The 23,776-nt window shown below is 48.0% G+C and overlaps 1 protein-coding gene across 1 annotated transcript in view; it reads left to right on the top strand.

The window, feature by feature from the left end:
* ctnna2 (catenin (cadherin-associated protein), alpha 2) overlaps positions 1-23,776 on the top strand; it is a 360,420-nt gene that overhangs the window by 32,216 nt on the left and 304,428 nt on the right. The window contains exon 2 of the mRNA XM_064335132.1: positions 2,488-2,594. Coding sequence (XP_064191202.1) covers positions 2,493-2,594 — 102 coding nt within the window. The 5' untranslated portion in view covers positions 2,488-2,492. The remainder of the gene's footprint in view (positions 1-2,487; positions 2,595-23,776) is intronic.

The raw sequence follows: 23,776 nt of genomic DNA, 5'->3' as shown, positions 1-23,776 counted from the left end.
GGAAAGGACCTTTGCAACCTGGCTGTATTGCTTCACTGTTTGCTGTTCACTTATCCTTAAGAGGATAAAAAAAGACTCTTTTATGACTTATTCTTTATTTTGCCTTTGTCCTCTGTGTTGTCTCCTGGCATTTGTGGCTGTTGGCAAGATTGAGAGAGAGAACTTCCTGTTAGCACACCTTTAATAGAACCTGAGCTATGCTATATCAGCACTTAGCAAATTAGCGTCTGCTTTTATGACTTAAAATCCGCACACAAAGAGCAGAGTTTGCAAATGACGCGCCTGTAAACAGGCCTGTAAACAGGGCTGTAACATTTTTTCCAAGGAACACTTGCGCTCCTAAGTTGAAAAATTTAGCAGCGCACTAATGAATCCCAATTAGCAGATGCGTCCCTAAATTATTTATCCTGTTAGCACACATCAATTTTCAGGAGCAAATGCTCATAAAATGGGAGAACTGTTGAGCCTTGATAAGGTAGACGGAATACTTGATTTACATAATTAACAAAATCTGTTCCCTGTTTCAGTATGTTCATCTCGAAGGCATGCAAAAGCATGGACTGATGATGTGTATCAAAAGGGAAGTCACAAGGAGATGTGTTTCTCACAAATCACCTCTCGCATCCTAATAGTGATTTTGACCCAGTTTGACGCCCATTTTAGTAAATCTGGCCTCTAGTGTTTGTCTGTGATCTGCTATACTGCAGGAACACTTGGCTACCCTTCGTGACACTAGACCCTGAAATAACAGGGAAGGACGTGTTTTGTCGAAATCTGTCATCTCTGGAGACCACACTGAGCTGTGACTGTTAATGGGTTTGTGTAATTATGTTCCTGCTTTCTTCGGATGTCTCTTGCCAACTGCCTGTATCGGTGGCGTTAGGGCTCTTCCTGATGCAGTGTGGTCGTTATGTCATTAAAATTCTCTGAATATTTTATTACGGTAATGGTCTTTATATAGGCTTATTTGGGTAAACAGACAGACCCGCCACTGTAAACCCTATGCAATTGATTAATTTATTGAACAAACTACTCCATTACAAAATTGATTGAGAGGCAAGAAACAACATGCAGTCTGGCTGTTGCATTACCCGCCTGGTGGAGTCCTCCAGTCAGTGCAGTAACCTACTTCAAGCAAGACCAGGAACAGCTGAAAGCGCAGTTTCCGTCCAAGAGATTTGTTTTTTTGGAACATGAGACGAAATACTTCTATTTAAAATCCAACACTTCTCATTTCACCCCTCGCGAAAAAGAACCGAGTGGGTTTTTTTCTTTTTTTTTTATGCAACCGCAGCTACTTTTAAGAAGTGTAATCTATTTATTATTACACGCCCAAGTTAAATTTGAGTTCGGTATTTCACGGCTCGTCTCTTCGTGAGATGGAGTTGTGCTTTCAGCGGGATGCGCGGCTTTAGCGGGGAAGCGGCTGCATGTGTTAAACGCGCTCAGAGAAATAGCGGACGCTTTTTCACCCGCGTACGGTACGCTCAGGAATCAGAGTGCCCTGGGAGGTACTTAAAGGGAATGGGAAATGTGGGCCGGCTTAATGACATGAGTGACGGGGAATCTCGCGGCGCGGCCGCCTGCGAACTGCTCCATGACTTAAAAATCAGCATTTCATAGCTGTGCTATTCATTACTGTTAACCTGCTGCCTCTTCAGGCTGAAACAGCTAATGAGCGTGGAGGGCGGATGTGTTGTAAACGCAGATGAAACGTTTGGCCCCGGCGTTGCTGTCACACTGTTGGTCCTATTGCGGATGTTTTGGCTCGTACTTCCTGAATTCTGCTGATGGTGCGGTGCTCTGATGGATCTGTTTTACCTGCTAAAGTCTGCTGAGCCTCGCCTTGGCCTGCCTGCTCACTTCACCTCCACTTTTTTTTGGGGAGCCTTCGCGGGATTGAAGGGTAGAGAAGTCGAGAGCATCACTCCAGAACCACAGTGGCTCAGGTTTTGAGCCAGTCCCATGTTGGAGAGTCCCCCCCGTTGGTGTCAGACTACCTTGAAGTGAGGTCATTTGTCATCCAGTTAGCTTAGACTTGCACTTCTGATATTTCTTGGAACGGAAAGGTTTCTTCAGTAGTTTGTACTGCAGCAGACGAAAGTGCTGAAAGACGCGGTTGCCAGACGAGAATTAAGGCCTTGTCTTGGGAGAGATTTGTCTCTGTTTTCAGACGTCAAGGTGAATTTTCTTTCCCACGTAAAGGAGTCATTGAACTGAGCAATGACTCAGTTTTTGAAAATCTATTTGTGCTATCACATTGAAAAAACTTACATTTTATCTCCCTGTTGTTCTATAAAGCAACTCATTCAGTGTCTCTCATTAGGTGTAATGTCTTTAATTCTTCTTTTAAACCAACTTTATAGTGCAGAAAGTGTTACTTCAGGAAAGTAAAGCGATTAGTAATTTCCTTTGAAGTACCTACTGCTGTGAAATAAGTTTTTTAATCTTTCTCTTTCTGTCTTCTGTTTCTTTTTTCCCTTTCAGAAATCATGACAACTGCAACGTCACCCATCCTCCTAAAATGGGACCCCAAAAGTCTGGAGATTCGAACCCTGACCGTGGAGAGACTGTTGGAGCCCCTGGTCACACAGGTGAGACTAGTTGCCTGGAGACAGTCATAGAGCTTGGCTCCTCTGTCTGTCCCTTCAGTTGCTTTGAGTTTTACTTTTCTAGTTACTTTTAATTGTAACTTTTGCTCTTGTGCAGAACATAGAAAATGGCTGGAATCTTCCAAACAAAGAAAGCATAGGCTATGCATAGAGAAGAGTGGCTAAAGCCTGTTAGTCTAGCTAGCAGTGTCACATATGGCCGTGTGTCACATCAAAATAGTCTCAGGTATAGAAACACTCATGTACATACATATATATGTACACACACACACACACACGTATACCCACACACCACATACACACAGCCGTACATAGCTCTTGGGTTTCACAGTGGGCTCAAAATCTTCTGTTGTTTTCTCAATATAGCCTAGGTCTAGTATTTCAGTATTTTCAATATGGATTATTAACCATCATCCAAGTTCTCAGTTTTGATTCTTGTTTTGGTTTCTCAGAAAGCATTTTGTGAATATTGTACTCCATGCTATTTTACTTTATCTTTTTTTCATTCTCTGGCTTGGAAAATATTGAGAGATTGAGGGATTTCAAGTTGTGCACTTTCTGGCTAAAATAAACCTCTGGTATCTAACATAATAAACACTAAATCTTCACATTCTTTCACGTTTTAAATGGAAGGTGTTATTGATGTGTGAAATGTGTAAAGGCTGAGGTTCTTGTCCACTTACATGATGTTTACAGCCTTCAGTGTTGGAGCCTGGGATGGGGAATGGAGATGGTTTTTAGTTTATCAGCAACATTCTATGAATATCATCCTCCATGTTATCTCATTTCTTTTGATTATTATTTTTATTTTTTCAGTCTTCCTTGGATTGGAAAATATTGAGAGATTGAGGGATTTCAAGTTGTGCCTTCGCTGGCTAAAATGAACCTCTGGTAAACATTTTACATCGAACACTGAAGCTTCAAATAATTTTATGATTTAAGTGGAAGCTGTTATTTGTAAATGTGAAATTTGCTGAAGGCTGAGGCTCTTGTCCGCTTGTCCATGTTTGCAGCCCACAGGTTTTAAGCTTGGGAGGGGAACGGAGGTGGTTGTACTGGTGGAAGCTGCAGGGGAGGAAATGGTTAATAGCGTAGCGCTGTCTCTCTCTCTCTCTGTCTCTCTCTCTCTCTCTCTCTCTCTTTCTCTCGCTCTCTCTCTCTCTCTCTCTCACTCTGTCTCTCTCTCTCCCTCTCTCTGTCTCTCTCTCTCTCTCTCTCTCTCTCTCTCTCCGCGCTGCCCCTGAGCTCCACCCGGACACGCAGCGTGCAGCCAGGACCCGACAGCCGACGAGCTGCTTTGTCAGCGGAAGCGTGGCCTCGCGCCACCCCCGCGCCGATCGGAGCTTGGAACGCTCCGCATACTGGCTGGAAGGGGGAGGGGGAGATGGGAAGGGAGGGGGGCGGGGTAGAGCAGAATGCGCGCGCGGGGTAGGGGGTGGGGGGAGGGGCCGGGAGCCCAACGCGGACAGCTCCCGTCTCCACGGTGAGGCTGCTCGGGCCCGCGCCTGACCGGTCGCCCCTCCCTCGGCGATGGCGAGGGGGGGGAACGCGTCGGGTCCCTGGCTCCACGGCGGGAGGGATCGTGGGGGATTTTGCGGCCCGTCGAAACGTTTGACGAGTTTTTGAAGCCCCGGCCCCTGTGCGCCGCTCGCAGTCAGGGGAAGACCACCGAGAGGATTTGGAACCGAAAAGACGACCCGTTTCCAAAAATGAACCGCGAAAGGAGGTCACCCAAACGCGCGGCTCGAAAGAGCGAGGGGGACTCGCGTGCTCCTGTGCGATCGTTCGAACTGGAACCGCGAGACGCCCAGTCCGTTTTGTGACTCGATTTTTATCGCCAATTAGATAAAGGGGAAAGTATTTGATCCTCTGGAGGAGCCGGGTCGTTGTGTAGTTAAGCTGCAGTTAAAGCGCGCCTCCAGGCCTTTTTTAGGCCATTATACACGGGGCGAGTGCGCTTCTCACAAGTTTCTTTCAGCCCTGCTGAATATACGAAACCGGGTACGGTCTGAGATGCGCGGCGATATTAACGATTCTCAGCTTTTCGCTTCTCCGGTCTCGCTGCGTTGCGTATGCAGATTCGATTCCGCGCGGAACGAGCGCTCGCGCCGGAAATGCAGGAAGTTACATCAGTCTGATTAAACGCCCGTCGCGTGACTTTCCGGAGAGAGCCGTCGGCAGAGAGCGTCCCCTGTTTTTTGCTTTTTTTTTCGCGGGAACGGTTTGCCGGGAGGGAAGGACGACGTTTTTTTGTTTTCGCTTCGCGGGCTTCGTCTTCCGTGAGGCCAGCGCGCGCGTGTTTAGCCAAGTGCGGTGCGCGCGGCGCTCGATTAATTCTGGCTGACGCGCAGCGTTAATGATGGAGCGGCGGCCAGCGGCTGTATAGCCTAGCGCATGCCGTTATCTTGCAGCCTGTTGGCGCGGAGGGGCCAGCGCTGACTCGGTCTGTTTATGGGGGGAGGGTGGGGACGGGGGTGCGGTTATGGACCGTCTCTTGGTAACAACTGTCACCGTCTCTTGGCATTCCCTGAATGGCAGCTGTTGTTTTCGGTAGCCGTGCCGACTTTGATTTATTCCGTGATGTCACAGAGCCTTTGACGGTGCTGCAGGGGGAGGGGAAACCCAGCAGTGTGAAGTGTGTGTACACGAGCCATGCCCTTGGGTGCTCCGCCCCTGTTTGTGCGGTCCGGTGTGCGTGTGACAGAAGCTTTAGCACAGCGCTTTAGCACGTTTAGCTGAGATAAAGGTGATGGCGAAGTACCCATCGACACCTCCATTGTAAAAAGTAGAAACCGTGTTTCCTCTTCTCCTCCTAGCTTCCGGTGTTAGCGTATCTTTCCACGCAGTTGCTAAAACCGTGGTTGGGCAGAAGTGCACCGGCTGCAGATCTAACAGGCTTTCGGGAATGGGGCTAACACTGTGGGTGAGGCGCAAGCGTGGCCGTGACCGATGGAGAGGAGAACGGCACGCTCTGAGTTCCCTGGCACCGTGGTGCAGAAAATGTGAACATACAGCACATTTCTATCTCTAGCACACACAGTACCAGCCCCTCTGCTGCTTCAGGGAGCGTTTCTTCATGCTCTGCTCTTTGTTATGGCCTGTTTTTTTCCCGCACCACATTAATTGCCGTGCTGAAAGAACGCTGCGAGGTAATGTTTTAATTAGATATTTGCTTGTCAACTGGCTCAGGGAGGCACTAATGGTTATTCAATTTGACCACTTCTTTATTGCCTTAAGTAGGCTCCGAACACGTTCCAATTTATGTCACGGCTTGGAATGTCAGGCGCATATAGTACACAAAAAAAAAATAAACATAAATAAATATATATATATGTGTACTGTATATGAAATAAAGGAGCTGTCAAACGGATGCAAATGGCGCAGTGTGTTTATTGAGATAGAGCGGGTGATGGATTGAAGCCATTTTTGCCTGGAGTTGCGTGTCCGTTCCCCCCGCTCCTCCTGGGTGTGTAATGGGGAGAAGTTGGCTGCGTGTCACTGAAGGGATGGCGAGTGCGCACGTCAGCTTCCCCCGCCCCGTGTTCTTTTAATGGGACATAACAGCTTCGCCCAGCCTTGTGTGACGGGGGTGGGGAGTTGGGGAGGGGGGGGATTTTCAGTCGGTGTAGTGGGAGGAGCCCAGAGGGGGGGGTGGGGGTGGGGTGGGGAGGAGTGCGGAGGCGGCGAGACATTCTCTTCGCTGTGTCCGCTGGGCCGTCGTTACCTCTGAGGGATGGGCGGCTGCGTGAAAGTTCATTAATCATCGGAGATAGAACATTCAGCCGCCTTCCTCTCGGTCTGGATCCCCATTCCTCAGCATGGCAACCCATTCTCCTCAGGGCCCATTTCTCTTAATTGTAGCTCCTATTCCTCAACCTGGCAACCCATTCTCCTACGGGCCCATTTTTCTTAATTGTTGCTCCTGTTCCTCAACATGGCAACCCATTCTCCTCCGGGGCCCATTTCTCTTAATTGCTGCTGGGGGAAATAAGTCAGAATAGAGACATAGAGAAAAGCTGGAAATGGATTACACTACTTTCTGTATTCTGTATCTTGAATAACTTGTCATTGGACGGTCAGTCAGTCAAAAAAAAGGAAAATGCTAAAGCTTGGACATTGATGTCTTTTTTTCATTTCTTCCACTGTGGCTTACATAGCTTGCGCTTGTCATATTATTCATACCTTTTTGAAGGGTGTCATAACAGTGGCCCACCCAGTAGCTGGAAAAACTTTTCCTTTCGGTCATGAGCCTACTTCCTTAGCCATATGCAGGGCTACCATCTTATTCTTTTTCCATGACCATCAGTTTTGCTGCTGCAGCCCCAACCCCGTTTTAAATAAGGAAGAATGATTGACAACTCTTCTTTATTGCTTCTAGAATATTCTTGGGATGTGCAGTAGGCTCAAACCAGTCTACCCTGAAACATCATTATATTCACTGTATTAGGTCTTGTAAATATCAGTCCAAAGATTGTGGAGTACTTAAAAGATCTATTGATGGTCCACAGCAATCTTCTCATTTAATGTCATGAGCAGAGAATCCTTAAATATGAAAGCTAATTAGCACCCTTAGGCTTTGGCACTGTGGATGACCTTACAGCGGACTATCCCCACACAAAACTTGAAATTGGTTGATAAATTCAGAGTGCTTCGTTTTTTTTTTTTTAGAGTGCTCCACTGTAGTTGAGAATAAGACATCGCCTCAAGCAAAGAGGCAGCCTGCTACACAGATTAGTCCAGAGGTCAGATCCACAAAACAAATTCACTCCCCCCCCCCATCCTCCCACCCTCCCACCCTCCTCCGCTCTCATCAAGCTGAGCAGCCCCTGCCACCGGAACAGCCGTCGCTCGGACTGCTTCGCGGTCAACCGCTTCACGGTCAGCCGAGCGGAAAGACCGGGCGCTTGAAAGCTCGACGGATGTACGCGGGCGGTTCCGGGCTCTTGTTGTCTGGCGTAAATACCTCAGAAGTTTCACGGCGGCTGACCCCGAGTGCTGTCAGTCTCGACGCTCGTCGGCCACGGTTCCCTCCTCCCTCCCGCTTCTGCTAGCGCGGGCTGCTACGATGCGAGTCTCTCCGAACCTGTGTGCTGGTGGCCGTGGGGTGGGGTGGGGTTTGGTCGACTGGAGCGAGGAAGCTGTGTGGATGTAGCGTCCGCAGCCCAGAAGCCATTTGAGTTCACGGCACCGTTCCTGTAGCCCGTCATTTGTCCTTTTGCTTTGATTATAATTATACGAGGGGTTCGTCTGCCTCCGTTATAAATCGACCGAAAGGGCGATAGGGAAACGAAATGTCACGCATGCGTGTTTTACGGGTGAGGGGGCGGAGGGTTACTCATTTTTAGAGGAAAATGTAAAAAAAATAAAAATAAAAAAAGGACATTTGGCGCTTCCTGGCGGCGCTTCAAGGTCGCGGTATTTCCGTGCAGGTCGCCCGGCTTTAACCGTCCATCTGGAGTGGGACAGCAGGCCCTTTCTGATTCACCGCCCCCGGGGCGGACGTGCGTCCCCTGCAGCCCGACGCGCCGTCGCTGGCGGCCGTCCAGGCCTCGCCCGCCCCGCCGCCGTGCCTCCCGGTGCCCCCCCAAACCCCTCCTCCCACTACCCTCCCCAACCCACTCCCCTCAGGGGGGCCGCTATGCAGCGAGCCGCCGCCCGCTATGGCTAGCCAGGACGGATCGCCGCGCCGCCTCGCGTGTGCCTGGCCAGTACGGGCGGGGTGGATGCGCGACGGTGGTCGGAGGAGCGTGTTTTGCCCCCCCCCTCCCCACCCCGCCACACTGATAAACAACATGGCCGGGGGGAAAGACGTGCCTCTGGGGGAATTTCATCCGGACGGTGTAATTACTCTCCCGCGCTAAAGCTAACGCTTCAGCGGGAGACACGCCCGAGCCGGGCCGGGCTGGAATGGTGGCGGCAGCAGCCCAGGCTGACAGATCGAGCTCTGCCCCTGATAGAAGCTTCCAGAAAGGAGCGCCTGGAGGCCCGCCCATTCCTCTGGCGATATCCTCTCTCCTCTGCTGTAGGAAGGAGAAGAGTGCCGATTTGACAGGGGACACAAAATCCCCTCTCCACAGACAAATGAGGAGAGAGCCAGGGGTTTGGAGCCTTCCAATGAGATCCTGTTGAAGAGCAAAGTCCTGACACATCAAGACCTGTGACTCCAGCAAGGCCCTGTAATGCTGCACATGTGCACAGATAACAGATGTATCTAATGCACGCTTTATGTACACTTCCATTTATTTATTTTTTGCACAGAAGAAAAGTGACAGGAAAATAATTAGTTTTGGGGCTAAAGGGGGGTGGGGGGGAGGTTGGGTACGCTGTTATTTTTAACTCGAAAACCGTAGGGGTTGAGGTGTCCATTAATGTTTCATGCCCAGCAACGCCATCTGTACGATTATGATTCATTTGCTTTTGTATTAGGTTGGAATATGATATTGGGGAATTTTTTAATGGCACATTGCAGTGAAGCTGAAATTTAACTTTATGCATCAATAGTAATAATGATAACAATAATAATAATGATAATAATAATAAATTACCCTCTCCTCTGGTCTATTGATGAAACGTCAGAAGCTTTGTTTTTTAAACAGAGCAACACTGGTACAATTTTCCAAAAGTCCATTTTCAGTTATAATTGAGCACATTTTGTTATGGGCCTACTTTTGCGATCTCAAGGGAAACTCCGAATGGTCTGAGCAGAGCTCATTGATTTAATGGGAGGGCAGAGGTTTTTATCCAGCCGTTTGTTGTGAAGGCATACTGGAAGCGATAAGGGTATGATTTTATTTCTTTTTTTCTCTCTCGCTGTATGAGGAAGCGGGGTACCGCTACAGTGCTGTGAATGAACTGCCCACGCTCAGCGCTCTGAGCGTTTTCACCCTGAAACAGCGCTGTCTCCAGGCTCGCGGAGCTGTTATGTCAGACCCCCGCGTATGTTTCCCTCGCACGGACGCGTTCCCCCCTGGCGAGGCGCTCGTTCGCCGTTTCGTACGGAGACACGGATGTGGCGTTTGCGTGTTTTGCTCCGTTCGGTCCGGCGCCGCGGCGACCGTCGCCGTCGGTTGTCGTCGCTTTAATTGCGCGCGGTACCTGGTTTTCTGACGCGGCCCGTCAAGGCTCGCCGTCCACGTCTGCCCGCCGCGCCGCGCCACGCCGCTGCTCGTGCGTGCGCTTCCCGTCGGATCCGCGGCGAAATTCGAGCCGCCGAGGCGGACGTCGATTCCAGAGCCGCGCCTCGCCCCGGAAAAAGAGCGGGAAAGCGAGGCGTGGGAAAGCCTCTGACAGGGACGGGCGCCCCCTCGTTTCCTCTTCCGCTCGGGGAGACGGATCGAGGCGCTCGTTCGGCTTCGGGGGAACGCGTCGGCGCGGCTGACGATTGGCCAGAGTCAGCGGCGAAGCTACGCTTCCGGGGGCAGGTTCAATTTGTTTTAATGCGAAGGTGTTATTTTTGCATGGAGGTGTCGGTGTAAAACAGGGGAGCCTTTTGCTCGCCCGGCGGCGCCGACTCTATCTTCAGCCTAGCAGCTGTTCAACAAACAGAGTCAACATTTTAATGCTTTTGCCTTTGGCAGTCGGTGAAATTGCATTAATGTGGTAAAGTGCATTTTTAAAAACCGTGTGAATATATAACTATATGTGTGTGTGTGTGTGTGAGAGAGAGAGAGTCCTGTATGCTCTAGCTTTTTTCTAAGATACAGCATCATTATACTCTAGAAGCATAGAAACTATATATATATTTGCAGTGTCTACACAGTTGCCTGCATTAATAAGTTAGGGCAAATATTGATTTGATCAAGGTCTTCGCCTCAGTCATGCTCTCTGTTCATTAAAGTGTACATTAGCTGTCTGCGGCTCTGTCCTTGGGCTGCGATGCAGTCTGCGGGGATGGGCTTCTAACGGCTCTGCCAGGTATGGCTCTCCCTCACAGCAGGCCTGAATGGTTTACGAAGCCTTGCGGCAGTTATGGAAAAAAATATCATTTTCGGAATTGTATTGTGAAGGGGATTCGGGAGACGGACGGTACACCGAATGGATTCCTGCTGGTCTGCCCGTGCGGCCTTGCGCGCTTTAGGGGGTAGAGGGTGGGAGTGTGTTGGGTCACATGAACATTTATCAAAGTGAAGGGACTGACTTCTGGTTCTGGACAAGGATCCCAAGGAGGCGATGGTAGACATGTAGTTAGCGGCAGTGTAGTATAATGGGTAGGGAACTTGGGTTTGTAACAGGGGAGTTGCGGGTTTGATTCCCAACCTGCGGGACATTGCAGGTATAGCTGAGAAAGGTACTTAACTTGTCTCAGAAAACATCCAGCTGCATGAATGGTGAAAATGTAAAAAAAAATGTAAAAACCTAAATGCCTTAGTGCCTCAATCTCCTCTGTCTCCTGAACAAATGACAGCTGAGTTTCTGCCTGTGGCTGAGGTCAGTGCGGAGGGATGGCTGAAAGAGTTACATCACGTTAAAAAATATGTCTGATTCCTGCTCTTCTCCACCCAGGGGTCTCTGTCTGGCTGCGCACAGCGGGCAGCTTAAACGGCCCCATGAATCATAATTAGGCGGCAGGGTCGTGCTAATTGTAACAGGTGAATTGCTACGGTGATTTGCCTTAATTTATTGAAGTGTCAATTCTACCTGTCCCTGCTGGCTGCTGGAGTGCGAGCACCCCTCTGTGCTGCATTAGTGTTTGTGGAATTTTTGTTTACGGGGGTTTTTGGAGAGCTTCTGTTTGATTAAACTGGATTAGTCCGGTCTGGAAGTCTTCTGGGGTAAGGCACGTTTACTTTCCTTATTGCTAGCTTCGGCTACTCGGCTACATCGATGACGATGAGGTCAGGAGATTTGAGACGTTGTGACGTGGGGCTGTCAGGGTGCTTCGTTTCCAGAAGTGGATCTGAGCCCCTCTTTACCTTCTCTCGTTGAAAGCCTCTCCCTCCTCTTCGACCCTTGGCTCGAGGGGGAGAGCGGTGTTTGAAGGGGCAGGGCTGACGCAAGGCGCCTCCTCCGTCAACGGACGACCGGCTCGGCAAAAACGGCACAGCCGGCGCCTCGTTATCTTCCGCTTCCGCTGCGAGCGCTCGATCCGAAAGGAAACGCGTTATTGATGTAGGCCCCGTGTTCGCGAGGTGGCTGGAACGAGCTCAGGAGGCGCGTTCTCTCTCGGTTCCGCTGCCGTGAGACGGGGTGCTAGGCAACAGAGGCCCGTTTGGGCAGCGGCGCGGAACTGTGTCCAGGGAACTGGCTTTGTTTGAAGGTCATGGGTTCACGTCTCCGGTGGGGTCCGACCTTGAATGCCCCGGAGTAAGAATGGTCTCTGGAGATGTTTGCCTTCCAAGCTCAATATAGCGTACTTTAGTTTTCACAGGGATTTTTCCCATAAGCTGTTAGTGAGTAAATGTTTTGTAAAATGAGCACCTTTCCTAGTCCATTTCTACCCACTACCATGATGCAAATAGTGCTAGAGCAGGACCTGGGAGCAGGACTGATAAGTGTGTTTCTCTTTTAAGCATTCATATTCAACGCTTTGAGTGGGAGCTGCAGCCAGCTCTCTGTGCTCTAGACCAAAGGACGGCCTGGTGCTCGTGTACACTGAGCAGTTGTCTTTAACATTTCAGTTTCCTGTTGTCGGCAAAGAGAAACAAGAAGTCCCTAGCAGGTGCTTGTGTCTGTTCTCCGGGGAGGTTCTCTGCAGTGCGCTGTCTTGACGTACTGAGAAAGCGAGCCGCGTTTCGACTGACAACAGGCTCAAACCAGCTGAGGGCTTTCATGTAGAACTGCTTTTTTTTTTTGGCAGAAAATTAAATTAGGCTTTCTTTCCAGACTGAGACTGAAAGTGTTCATGGTCACGGCATGTTTTTCGTAAAACTGCAGGTAGTGAACAATAAAATAGAATGTCGACAATAAAATGGAATGTTGTGGTAACCGAGGGGCAACGAGTGTATGCAAAACAGCTGTCACACAGATGTGGCTCATCAATTAATTAAGTGAATAATATCCCATCATGCATAGGTTTGTGTATAAAAGTGCCGGACAGGCCTTACTGATTGTAATTACGGGTAGAATCGCTGTGTGAGGTGACCTCTGTGACTTTGGAAGGTGGGTGGTAGATGAGGTGCGGTTGGCTGGAGCTTCAGTGACCGTGACAGCTCGTCTCTGATGTTTCACAAGCAACGGTGTGTAAGGTGATGTCAGCAGGAACTTAGAGGGACAGACATCGCCAGTAAACAGCAGCAGTGGGCAAAAACGCGTGCTCCAGGATCTGAAGGTGAAATAGGCGAGCGACCGCAGATCCGTTTACCAGATTTTTCAACTTCGGACGAAACCAGCCACTTTAGTCAAAAACCGTAGTGCCCCAAAACCCTACAGAATAACTTCACAGTGGGGCTTAGATATGTATTATTTTTTCAGTAATGGGACATGTACTAATAATCATCTTCAGTCTCTGGGCACTCTGGGCCATTCTAAATGTTTCTTATATTGACATATGCCCCTTATACTTACTGTATAAGGGGCAGCCCTGTATAAATCCATCAGTAACCTCAACCCATCAGCCTGTCCAGAACACAAGAACTGCGTGATTCTGATCCGAACGATCTGAGATACGATGAGTCGATTATCAGAGATGGTTTCGGGACATTCGGGTGAGTCACTGTGCTCTCTCGGGACAGGGCAAGCGGGGACACGGGGGTGTGGAGAGGGGTGTGGGGAGCTGCCTCCTCTGTGAGTCTTTCGGTGAGCGCGGTCAACAGACCGAGAGTAACTATCATTGTCACCCCTGTCCACTGGAGACAGACTGCCTGCACAGGGAATGTGCTTTGAGTACGAAAACAGACGGGCCTCTGGGAACTTCCAGAGGAGAGCCTTAATCTCCCCCCGATCGGGAAAGTTTCTCTTTTTAAAGAACACAGGCTTCCACTCGTTTGACCCAAAAACTCGCTCTGTCCCGAATCATCAATAATGAATTTAAGCAAATGGTACGTATTTAAATTCCTGTGCAAGCATTGTGAAGTTGTCTGTATCCAATTTGTATTTAACAAAAAAGAAAAAAAATTGTGTAAGAAAGACTTAAAAAAACAGCTCTTGTATGAAATGTATATTGACATTGAATACCCACTGGCACTGGGTAGTTTTGAGAAGAAACCAGTGGTGTCAGTTTAATTATGGCATTTCCACGTTAGCTGCTCCCAGCAGGTTAGGGTGTGTGTGTTGAAAATAGCGGTACAGGCCCAGTATTGCCCAAGATGTGTGACCTGTGGCTTCTGTTGAATTTGACACGATTAGTGCTGAGTGAGAATGACATTGACAGGGCTGTGTGTTCTCTCTCTCTCTCTCTCTCTCTCTCTCTCTCTCTCTCTCTCTATCCCTCCCTCCCTCCCTCCCTCTCTCCTGTCTGGAATCGTTTTCCTCAGTATTGGAGGCATATGATTGTGCCCTAGCTGTGGACTAAGCTCCTTACACTGTGGGATTTTGGACAACCTGCTCTTAGTTTCACAGTTGGAATGGTAATTGCAGGGGAGTTAGGGTTCCTAATGATATTACAACTCCAGCACACAGGGCAGCTACAGGTGATGCCCCCCCCCACCTCCTGTGACAAACCCTGAAATCGGGGAGACCTTGGATATTTTTGTGCTGTGGGGATTGGGGGTGGAATGGGGTATTAGTGACAGGATATTGTTAATAGGCCCAATCAGTGAATGACGTGCAAGGCTAGTCCTCCTTGCTGTTGTGTGTCAGATACAGATTCGCTTCTTCATTCAGTCCGGAACTTCTCCATGGGTCGGGGAAAGTGTATTCTATAAAAATAGAATTAAAAATACAAAACAAAACAAAAACAACAACAAAAAATGAGTCAGTTTAAATTTATCCAATGCTGGCTTATAACCAAACTTTTTTCTCTTAAGCTGGTTTGGATCGATTCCAGCAATATGGAGCCAGTTTGAATTTTTTGGCTGATTGAATAGCACTTTAACCCTTACATCTTAGCACTTTTGATCGATTCATTCCAGCTAATAGCTTTATCACTATTGTGAGTTGTGATGTGGCAATGTCTAATCGGATTTCACTGAACAGTCTAACTGTAGCTACTGCATATCTAATCTGGTTTCATTTAACAGGCAAACTAGGCTACACAGGAAAACTAGGCTACTAGCTACATAGCTATCTCTTCTGTGCTTTTTTATTTTGCTTTTTGTTTTTCTTTACATTTGAGGCAGTCGCATGGCTTTTTTTTCCCTGCTTCACCATCCCTCAGAGCCTCCCCCCCCGCCCACCCCCCAGCACATAGAAGCAGATACCCGTACACAAAAGCACGGCATCGTGGGGACCCGAAGCGGCGTCCCGCTCTGTCGCTCGCTCCCTTTGATAGGCCCAGATCAATACATCCCGAAAAGATTTCTGCTAACAGCGGAATTTTCCGTTGAGGCTCACGGTGAAAGAAGGCTGCCTGGGTTCTCCGCGAGGGTGGGAGGAAGTTCTCGCTCCACGGCGCACGCGCGACAACTTTCCTCACAACTTTTTTCTAGGTCAGACTTTCCGACGGATTTTCTCGACGTACGTCTGTTTTTTAAAGCGTTTTTTCTCTAAAGGCGATTAATAAGGCGTGTTTTGAATCCGAGGCGAATTCTGTTTGGGGTGCTGTCAGTGCGGACCCCACCCCCCGCGTCTGCCGGTCTCTTTTCCGCCATGTAGCGTCTGTGCCCAAACCCCCGCAGACCCACGCTGCTTTGCACATGAATGAGTCTAGCCATTCAGGCAAGGTCTCCGAGCGGAGCCATGGAAACAATGCAGTTCATTTTCCGCCTTCACAAAGTAGAGGATGTTTGCAGACGATCCCTTTCATGGCGGACGTATCGATTCGGGGGAGAAGCCGTTTATTTCAACTCAAAAGAGTTTGAGTTTGTCAGATTTGTTCCATACCGAATATGCATATGTAATTTTTAGCATCTTAAGAAGATTTTATCGTCTGTTTATCATAATCTGTTAATTTACGCTTGTATGTAATCATATATTGCCATATAATCTATCATATTCTAAGATAAACAGGATTAGAATAATAGATTTTATTTTTTACATTTTGATTGTAGCTGTTTTTTTTATATCATAATGAAATGTTGGTATGTAGGTAGTCATGAAAGTTTGACTATAAACTGATCTGAAATGGTGTGATTTCACCATTTTGTGATATTTGAGTTGGCTTCCTCTCTGAGTAGGGTTACAAAAAAAAAATTATTCTAGGCCTGAATGTCCTGGCTTGCTTTATAGAACAATGGATGGGCTCCAGCATGCGGCCCAAGTAATGGGGTGTCAGGGCCAGAGAATGGATGCTCTCTGTCTAACAGCAGCTCAGCAGCTCAATTTTCTGCTTTATCAGAGTGCCGTTGCTCTCAAAATCCTCTGGTAGAAACTCTGTGTGGCGCTTCAGGAAAGGATGCACAATTTAAAAACATCAGCGCCATTAGGGAATAAGCTCTCAGTATTTTCAAGTTGATTACTTCAGAAGCGAAGCGAGCGTTCCCCTGTGTCGTGTTTTTAGTTATCGGGCCGTGCGCTGAAAGCCAAGCGGCGGAGTGCGGGAACGTGCTAGCGCGGCTCTGTAGCCCGTAGCCATCGTCCTTTAGCGCAAAGGCGCCGCGGCGCGCGGATGACGGGCGCTGCTTCGGGTTTACGCGCGGTTACGAGCGCTCGGACAGACGGCGTCTCGCTCTCTCTCCGATCGGTTTGGAAGGAGGAGGCGGTACCGCGGGCTGCCAGCGCGGCTCTGGCGAGCGCGAGGACGAAGCGGGCGCTGAGAGACTTCCCGGGCTTCGGAGACTCCGGAGCCGCGTCTGTCAGACGGAGACGTGCGTGGGTGGAACTCCACCGCGATGCCGCAGTGGTGGAAACCCCGCACGCTGTCGCCTTGTTAACGGCTCCACAGAGAGGCCGCCCTGCTTTTCCAGAGGCGGACATATGCTAACGGTCATAATCCAAAGCAGCAGGAGCTGGTCCAGTTTTACACTAAATAGGTTAGCATACCACTAACAGCTGTTTCCACACATCTGTGAATCTGCTTCTAGTGAACGCTAGATTGACTGAAACCTGTATGCATTACGCACAGTAAAATGTCCAGTGTTAATTCAACTCTTTACAGATAACATTTGACCACGCGCTATCTGTTAAGACTTTTAATTAACACTCTCAGAGTTTAATTAACACTGGGCATTTTCCTGTGAGAGTATTCATTCCATCATTATTTTAATCTGTTTCTTAAAACTGAACATGATTTTAGATTTGTATAATAAAATAAAAATCATGATTTTAATAAAATGACACTAGTTTTTGTTAAAGCAAAATATGATTCACTTTAATTCTAAAGTGACTGGAAATTGGAAATAACAAGAAGTTTGTGTTATTTGTCGGTTCCCATTATGAATGACTAAGAGGATTTTATTTATTTATTCATTATTCATCTGCGGGTTGACATTTTCACGGAGATACACGGCCACTCTTAAAGGCAAACCTATCAACACAAATCTAATCCCATATGCCGGCTTCAAACTATGAAGTAACCTATGCCTGCTTCATTGTTTGAAACTGATGTATGGGACTAGATCGGTGTTGATAGCAAAAGCAGGAACATTAACAGTTAGGCCTATCCCTAGCTTTAATTGCAGGGAGGTTACACCACTATCTTTTGCATAGCTGTATCTACTTAGCTGGTTATTATGGCTTTCCGGCTAGAGCGCGTGTCGTTAGGAGAGCGAGAAAGGGTGTGTTTTCTGGAACGTTCTCGCTTGTGGCTTTTGTGCCGGTCTGAGCCTCCGTCCCTGGCGAGTACGCACTCTGGGCGAGGAACATCTGCGATCGGCGATCAGAGCCAGCTTTCCGCGCGGCCCCCCCGGCCTTGATAGCGGCTCCCGCTCCCGCTCCCGCTCGCGGCGAGGCGGCGTTTGCGTGGATCACAGACGGAACGCCTTCAGGCTGAGAGCCGCCGCTCTGAGCCGGCGGATTAATCGCCGGTGTCCTTTTATATAAGCAGAGCGATGCTCGCCGCGGTCCGTAAAGCACGGTCGGTCGCGTTGACCGTTTTGGGCCCGTGCCAGGGCATATAACCCGCTCTTAGTTTCAGTCTTTCATTAACAATTAGTGTACTCGGTAATTTAGACCGGAGCACAAAACACAAACTTATTGAAACACAGCAAATGGCCCACGCCTTGATCCCCGGTGCTAATGATGTGTAAATGATGAAACAATTTAAAATACTCCCAATATATATATTTATATATGTGCGTGTTTATTTGATTATTTAATTTATTTCTCAGTCTTTTATTTTGTTCTGTGCTCTGTGTGCTGCCAGGGAACATTGTCGGTGTGTCTTCTGTATGTGTAGATAGATGGGAGGAGTCATATTAGCCGCCTGGCTGCGTTTTTGGCAGCGCTGAGCGAACATGACCTTTCATCCGCGGTCGGACCCCACGATCAGCTCCTCACCCCGTGAGCCAGCGGCCATTTTTCTCGCCGTGCCAGAGTTCGGGTGAACGGCGCGCCTCGTGAGTGTGTTTCCCGCCTTTCTGCGGTGTCTCCTGCTCCTCCTGTCTTTGCACAGGCCTATCATTTACATTGCGCATGCGAGAAAAGCGCATGATTTTTTTGTTTACACCTTCATGGAGTTTTGAAAGTCAAACGCATTTGAGTCTCCACAGCGCTTTTGCTAGGTGTTTAAATTCATGATGCGGGGCTGTAGCCGCGGGTATTATCGCCGACTCCTCCCCCAAGTCCGTTCATCTCCCCCAAGTCTGTTCATCTCTGCAGCTCTGTCACAGTACTGGTGAACCCCTTTGAGAGACCCTAGATATGCACTGCTTTACTCCTGTATCTACAGTACCTGCTGGAAGCTCATCTCATCCCAGTTGTGTAAAAACTGGCCAATCACGTTGTCAGACCACTGCGCTGCTTATGATCCATTGCTTTGCTCCCATGAGCCCCTGCAGAGTGCGGGCAGTAAGCGGTGTGCAATACGTGTAGCGAGAGGGTGTTGGGTAGTTGGGATGACACACCGTAACATAACATAATGACGAGAACAGGCCATTCAGCCCAACAATGATGGCCATTTTCCAACCACCAGGCTCTCTGATTACCTGCAGGCTGGATAGTATCTAACACCGTATCAAGCCTGGTCTTGAAAACCCCCCAGATCATCACTTATTCATGAACGTGCAGTTCACTCTTACTGTATGCAGCCTTCACAAACACGGCCCCTCCCCCCTTCACTCTGTGATGTAATCAGACAAGAGCACTCTTTCCATCAGATGACTCCATTAGAAGTCTTTTCAGACTCAGTGAGCATATCACTGAGGCTGTCTATTGTGCTCTCTTTGCCTTTCTTATCTGACATCCATTTCTCCGTGTCCTGTTCTCTCTTATTAGGCTAAGCAAAGGATGGAAGGATGTGTTTTAATGGCACAGGTGGAAGCTGTTTTGGTGGTCTTGTTTATTAATTTATTTTTGTTCATTTTACTCTGTCAAAATTAAATGCACTGAAATGGACAGAAAGGCTTTTAACATATTAATAAAAGATAAATAAATCATTAGAAAAAGTCGATGCAAAATTGCATTAATTCCATTTTTGTATATTCATCCAGTAGCCTATAATGTGTCAAGTATTTACTGTGTCAATATAACTTTAGTTTTAAGTCTTATTCCTTATTCTTGGTTTTCTTTGTGAAATGAAAGTCTACTGGTGTCTTTTTGCATGTACCAAACAGTCAGAAATATACCTTATGCATATTATGCTCTCTTTTGGCTATTTTATTTCTAAACTTGCAAATATGTCCTGTGAAGGCCTTTTACATATGGTTGTATGCTTGGCACATCCTATTCAGCCAGGGGTGTCAAACTCCAGTCCTGGAAGGCCACAGTATCTGCTGGTTTTTGGTGTGTTTCAGCACAAGTGATTAATGTAGGTCACTGTTTGGCTAAAGAGACCACACGCTTTGTTGTCAAGGCCTTAATTGGCTGCTGACTGAAAGAAAACCACAAAAACTAGAGTGGATTGGAGTTTGGCACCCCTGTATTAAGCACCTTTGCTCTTACAGAAATATGTACACTAGAATTATTTTTAGATGTAAAGGTACTTGAGACTTGTACAATGAGTTGATGATAATTTTTCGCCAGGGGACGACCCCCGTGTGCTATTTCGATTCCTAGCAGCAGATACGTCATCATTCCCTTGCCATTGTGTCAGGTGTCATGCAGCCTAGCCGTAGGTAGGCCTCTGGAGGCCTGCGGTATGCATTAGCATGTTGATAGAACTGTTAGCCGTTGTCAACCCTCCCACCAGGATGTTAGCTTATCGATTGCGTGGGATGCGTCACCCCTACCTGCCTCTGTTACATCGCAGCATCCTGTGATCCATCTGTCTCCACTCCCTCGCATGCAACATTAAACAATGTGCTATACTTAGGAGATGTCCTCTTCAGTGACTTTTGTTTTTCTTTGTTGACTTGGGATAGATGGGCTTGGTTCCCTAGTGTTTAAGCTGCAGTTTGCTGTAATGGTGTTTACCTGAATGGTGTTCAGTGAGTCCTGAATTGTCTGGAAGACGACCCATTCCTCCATGTCCCTGGAAGTGTGGTGGATACAAAAACGGGAGCCAGTTCCATTTCAATATAGTAAGTTCAGGAAATTCATTCATTGTGAAAATCTTCTGTTGATTTTTTGCCAAGTACAAATTTTTATTTTATCTCCTGAACCGACTGAATTCAAATGGAATCAAAGCTATTCTCAATGGAAAATAGCCTGTTTCATAGCTGGTTGCCACAACATTTTCAGTTGTATAACAAGGAGGCTGCCTTGTTCTGGAGTTGTAAATATAACTTATTACCCTGTTTTTGGAATCGCAGTGGATGCATTGGCCTACTATTTGCCTTTTGAAGAACGACAAAGGGAAAATAACAATTTTCATGGAAAGTTTACGCAAAAATTTTCAGTTATTCAGAGGTCATCTCCGGAGACCGGCCTTTGTCATGGCAGGCCATGGGACCGGCATCAGGCACTGACAAGAGACGAGCTCCCTCTGCTCTCTGCAGATGCTTCACACAGGAGGGATTATGGCGGTAAACCCGGGTGGGATGACTCAGCAGAAAGCACATCGGCTTGTGAGGGATGAGGGGAAACCAAGTGCCCCCCTTTTCCCCTCTGTTATTCATTTTTTTTGAGGGCACAGTCCAAACTTCTGTGGCCCTCCCTGCACCGCTGGAGTTTGGACTGTGTTTTCTGGAGAACGGGGCGTGGCTGTTTTTTTGGCTCTGCCTGCCTGGGACCCACTTTCCGCCCCCCAGGGACCTGTTCACTAACCCCACGGGGGTCCGTCGGCTCCCCGGCCTTGGACCGCCCCCCGGGTGGAGCCAGAGCCGGGGGTGAGTGGCTGCGTTAGTCCCCCTCCCTCCATGCCCCAGCTGCTGGTGTCCTGCAGACATTTACATTAACTGACTGTTACCGTTGCCATGTGGGAGAAGATAATGGCGGCTTTGGCTGGCAAGCTTTCGGGGCTCTCGTCCAAGGAGGCCAGCTCGCAAACTTTTGTGCCTTTCTTTGTAACTTCTCCTCCTTGGGTCTGAGTTAACTGCAGAAGTCAGCGGATATTGATGCACCTTGTCAGAAGGCAGAGTACAGGCTGTGACCTGATATGGCCTTGGTTTTGAGCACCTGGGGTGCCTGGCAACCATAGGGAGGACGGTGGATGATTGACTGTGGCAGTCAAGAGCACCGGTGGGCCCACCATCTTAGGTGTCTCTCAAGGTGCAGGAGTTATTTATAGCCGGGCAGGAAGAAGTGAATTACGCATGCAATTCCACAAAGGTGTTTGTGCGCCAAACGGATTCTGCGGCGTGGCATAGACAGGGAACAGAAATGACGCCTGGAATTTCTGTGAATGGAGCTCTATCACCATAAAAACTGGTTGGAGATTGTACAAAACAAATCAGTTGTGGAGCATTCTGCTTCTGCTCTTATTTTCACTGGAAGTTTGCCTTTTAATTTCCAGTCAAATTGTGGTTAAACCCAATAATGCATTCAGCCTTAAGAGATAGGACACAATGAAAATGGGGGTGTTTGAAAAAGTACCTGCACAGTGGAATGCCTGGAGAGTTGTTTTGTACATGTACACATAATGGAAGACCAGCCTTCCGATATGTAGAGATGTGGATGTGTTAATGCTTGAAGTGGACTGCTGGCATGACTGGTACCCCTCCCTCAATTAGTGGGTTGGGGTGCTGGTGCCAGGGTATATTCAGATGAAGATGTAAAGTGGTCCACAGCTCCCACAAAAAGGATGTACTACTCAAGTGATAATAACAGATGCTGTGAGGAAGGAACTGTCAAAACATGTCAGCATCGCGATGATTACTCTGCACGGTGAATAATTGTTATAATAATTTGAGCGGTAAATCCTTTTTGTGGGAGTTGCGCACCACTTTGCATCTTCGTGCGAATGCGGTGACGTTGACAAGAGAAAAGCGGAAAAACGCGTTCTGCTTTAGCTGTCGCAATTCTGAAACCCGAAGGGGGAAGCGCAAGTGACCGTCGGCGTGGCGACCGGGTGTCCTCAGCGGACGGATCCGCCCGAAGAGAGCCGCGAACGGAACGCCGCTACCCTGACGCCCCGCGGGATGCTAACGGGCGAGCGGGCGACACGCCTTCGTTAGCCGCGAGGCTCAGTCCGCCGCTATGGCCCGGAGTCTGGAAAAGGGGGCGGCTCTCTCAGAGGGCTTTTCAGATGAAAGGAGGGAGAGCCGTCGCCCAGGAGATTAAGCGCTCGCACAAAATTACTGTCATAATCCATTAAGCGAGCGCCCGGAGAGGGACGGGAGAAAGGACCCAAATCCGTCTCTGAGGACCGCTCGCTGTATGGCGGTGGGACGCGCCTTGTTCGTCCGGCTGCGTGTTTATCTGAAAGCGAGCATGTTGCAGCCGCGAGTGGTCAAATTTGCAGGGGCAGAAATAGCGCTCTGTCTCTTTTATGAGAAAATAAATCCCGTGGAAAAGGCTCGGTTTGATGGACCGAGAATTTTCTCAACAGCCTTTTAAGGCTGACATTAGGCTGGCTGTGCTCTTTCCACTTCCCCGGCGGTTAAAATTCTTATCGAAAATACACAACGTACTTTTGTTGCTCACGGAGAGAAGTATTTTTCAAGGTCCAAAGTGGTATAGGATTATATGGTATCTGCAGGCTGAACTATTGAGATAATCCACAGTCACTTCTTAACTAATGACACATCCTTGTTCTTTTTTATCATTTTAATCTGCTTAAATTTATTTATTTATTTATTTGTATCTGACTATCTTTTATTAATCACATTAATCCTTACTTTTTTCTCCTTTTAGTGCGCTTAATATTATTTTATTTTTCTATGTTCAGCACATTGTGTTGCGAATTTGTATTAAATTTTAATATAGCCTGATGTATTGTTTTATTGACCTAGTGTTATAAATAATGGACTGCTGAGTGAACAATCAGCTGGGTCACAGTAACAGCTGGTGTCTTTTTACCTGGCCCGCGGGGCCCACAGGTGAGTGTGTCTGCGTTTCTGAAGGTCGCTTGTTGGCACCGGAGGAATCGCGCGCATTGATGCCGACTGAAAGTTCAATGTGCGTTTATCTGAAAAATGCCACCGTGCATGCATGAATATAAAGCAGATATAAAAGGAGTTCCTTGGAGAACTCGTCTGTTTTGAATGAGTAAATCAATGGGCCTGTGTTCATGAGTGGTCCCCATATCACTAACCTGTGAGTGCCTTTTGATAGTCAGATGTTTTCTATTCCCACCTGCCTTGTACTATTATGGGCGAGAAACAAGTGGGGATAATCATTTGACTGCCAACCCAATACAGTATATGCTATCCTTTTCTGTATTATTGATCGTTATAATGATCTAAGGCAAAGCAGAAAAAATAAAAAAAGTGAAATGCTAATGATACTACTCTAGGAATGCAGTGCTCGAAAGGCTGTTTTTTTTTTTTTTTCCCTGTACCAAGAACCATCTGGAAACCTGCAATTCTTCTTCTCCTCAGATTTATTTCAGGTGTCGTTTGTGATAGAGAAAAAGACGGAAACCTCAGGCTATAGATGAGCGAGTGGGAACTGCACCAGCGCTGGCTGTGAGCTGGGAAGGCAATGTTGTTGGA

The sequence above is a fragment of the Anguilla rostrata genome, chromosome 5 (genome assembly GCF_018555375.3).
Source record: "Anguilla rostrata isolate EN2019 chromosome 5, ASM1855537v3, whole genome shotgun sequence".
NCBI classification, from domain to species: Eukaryota; Metazoa; Chordata; class Actinopteri; order Anguilliformes; family Anguillidae; genus Anguilla; species Anguilla rostrata.
This window is presented reverse-complemented; position numbering and strand designations above follow the sequence as displayed.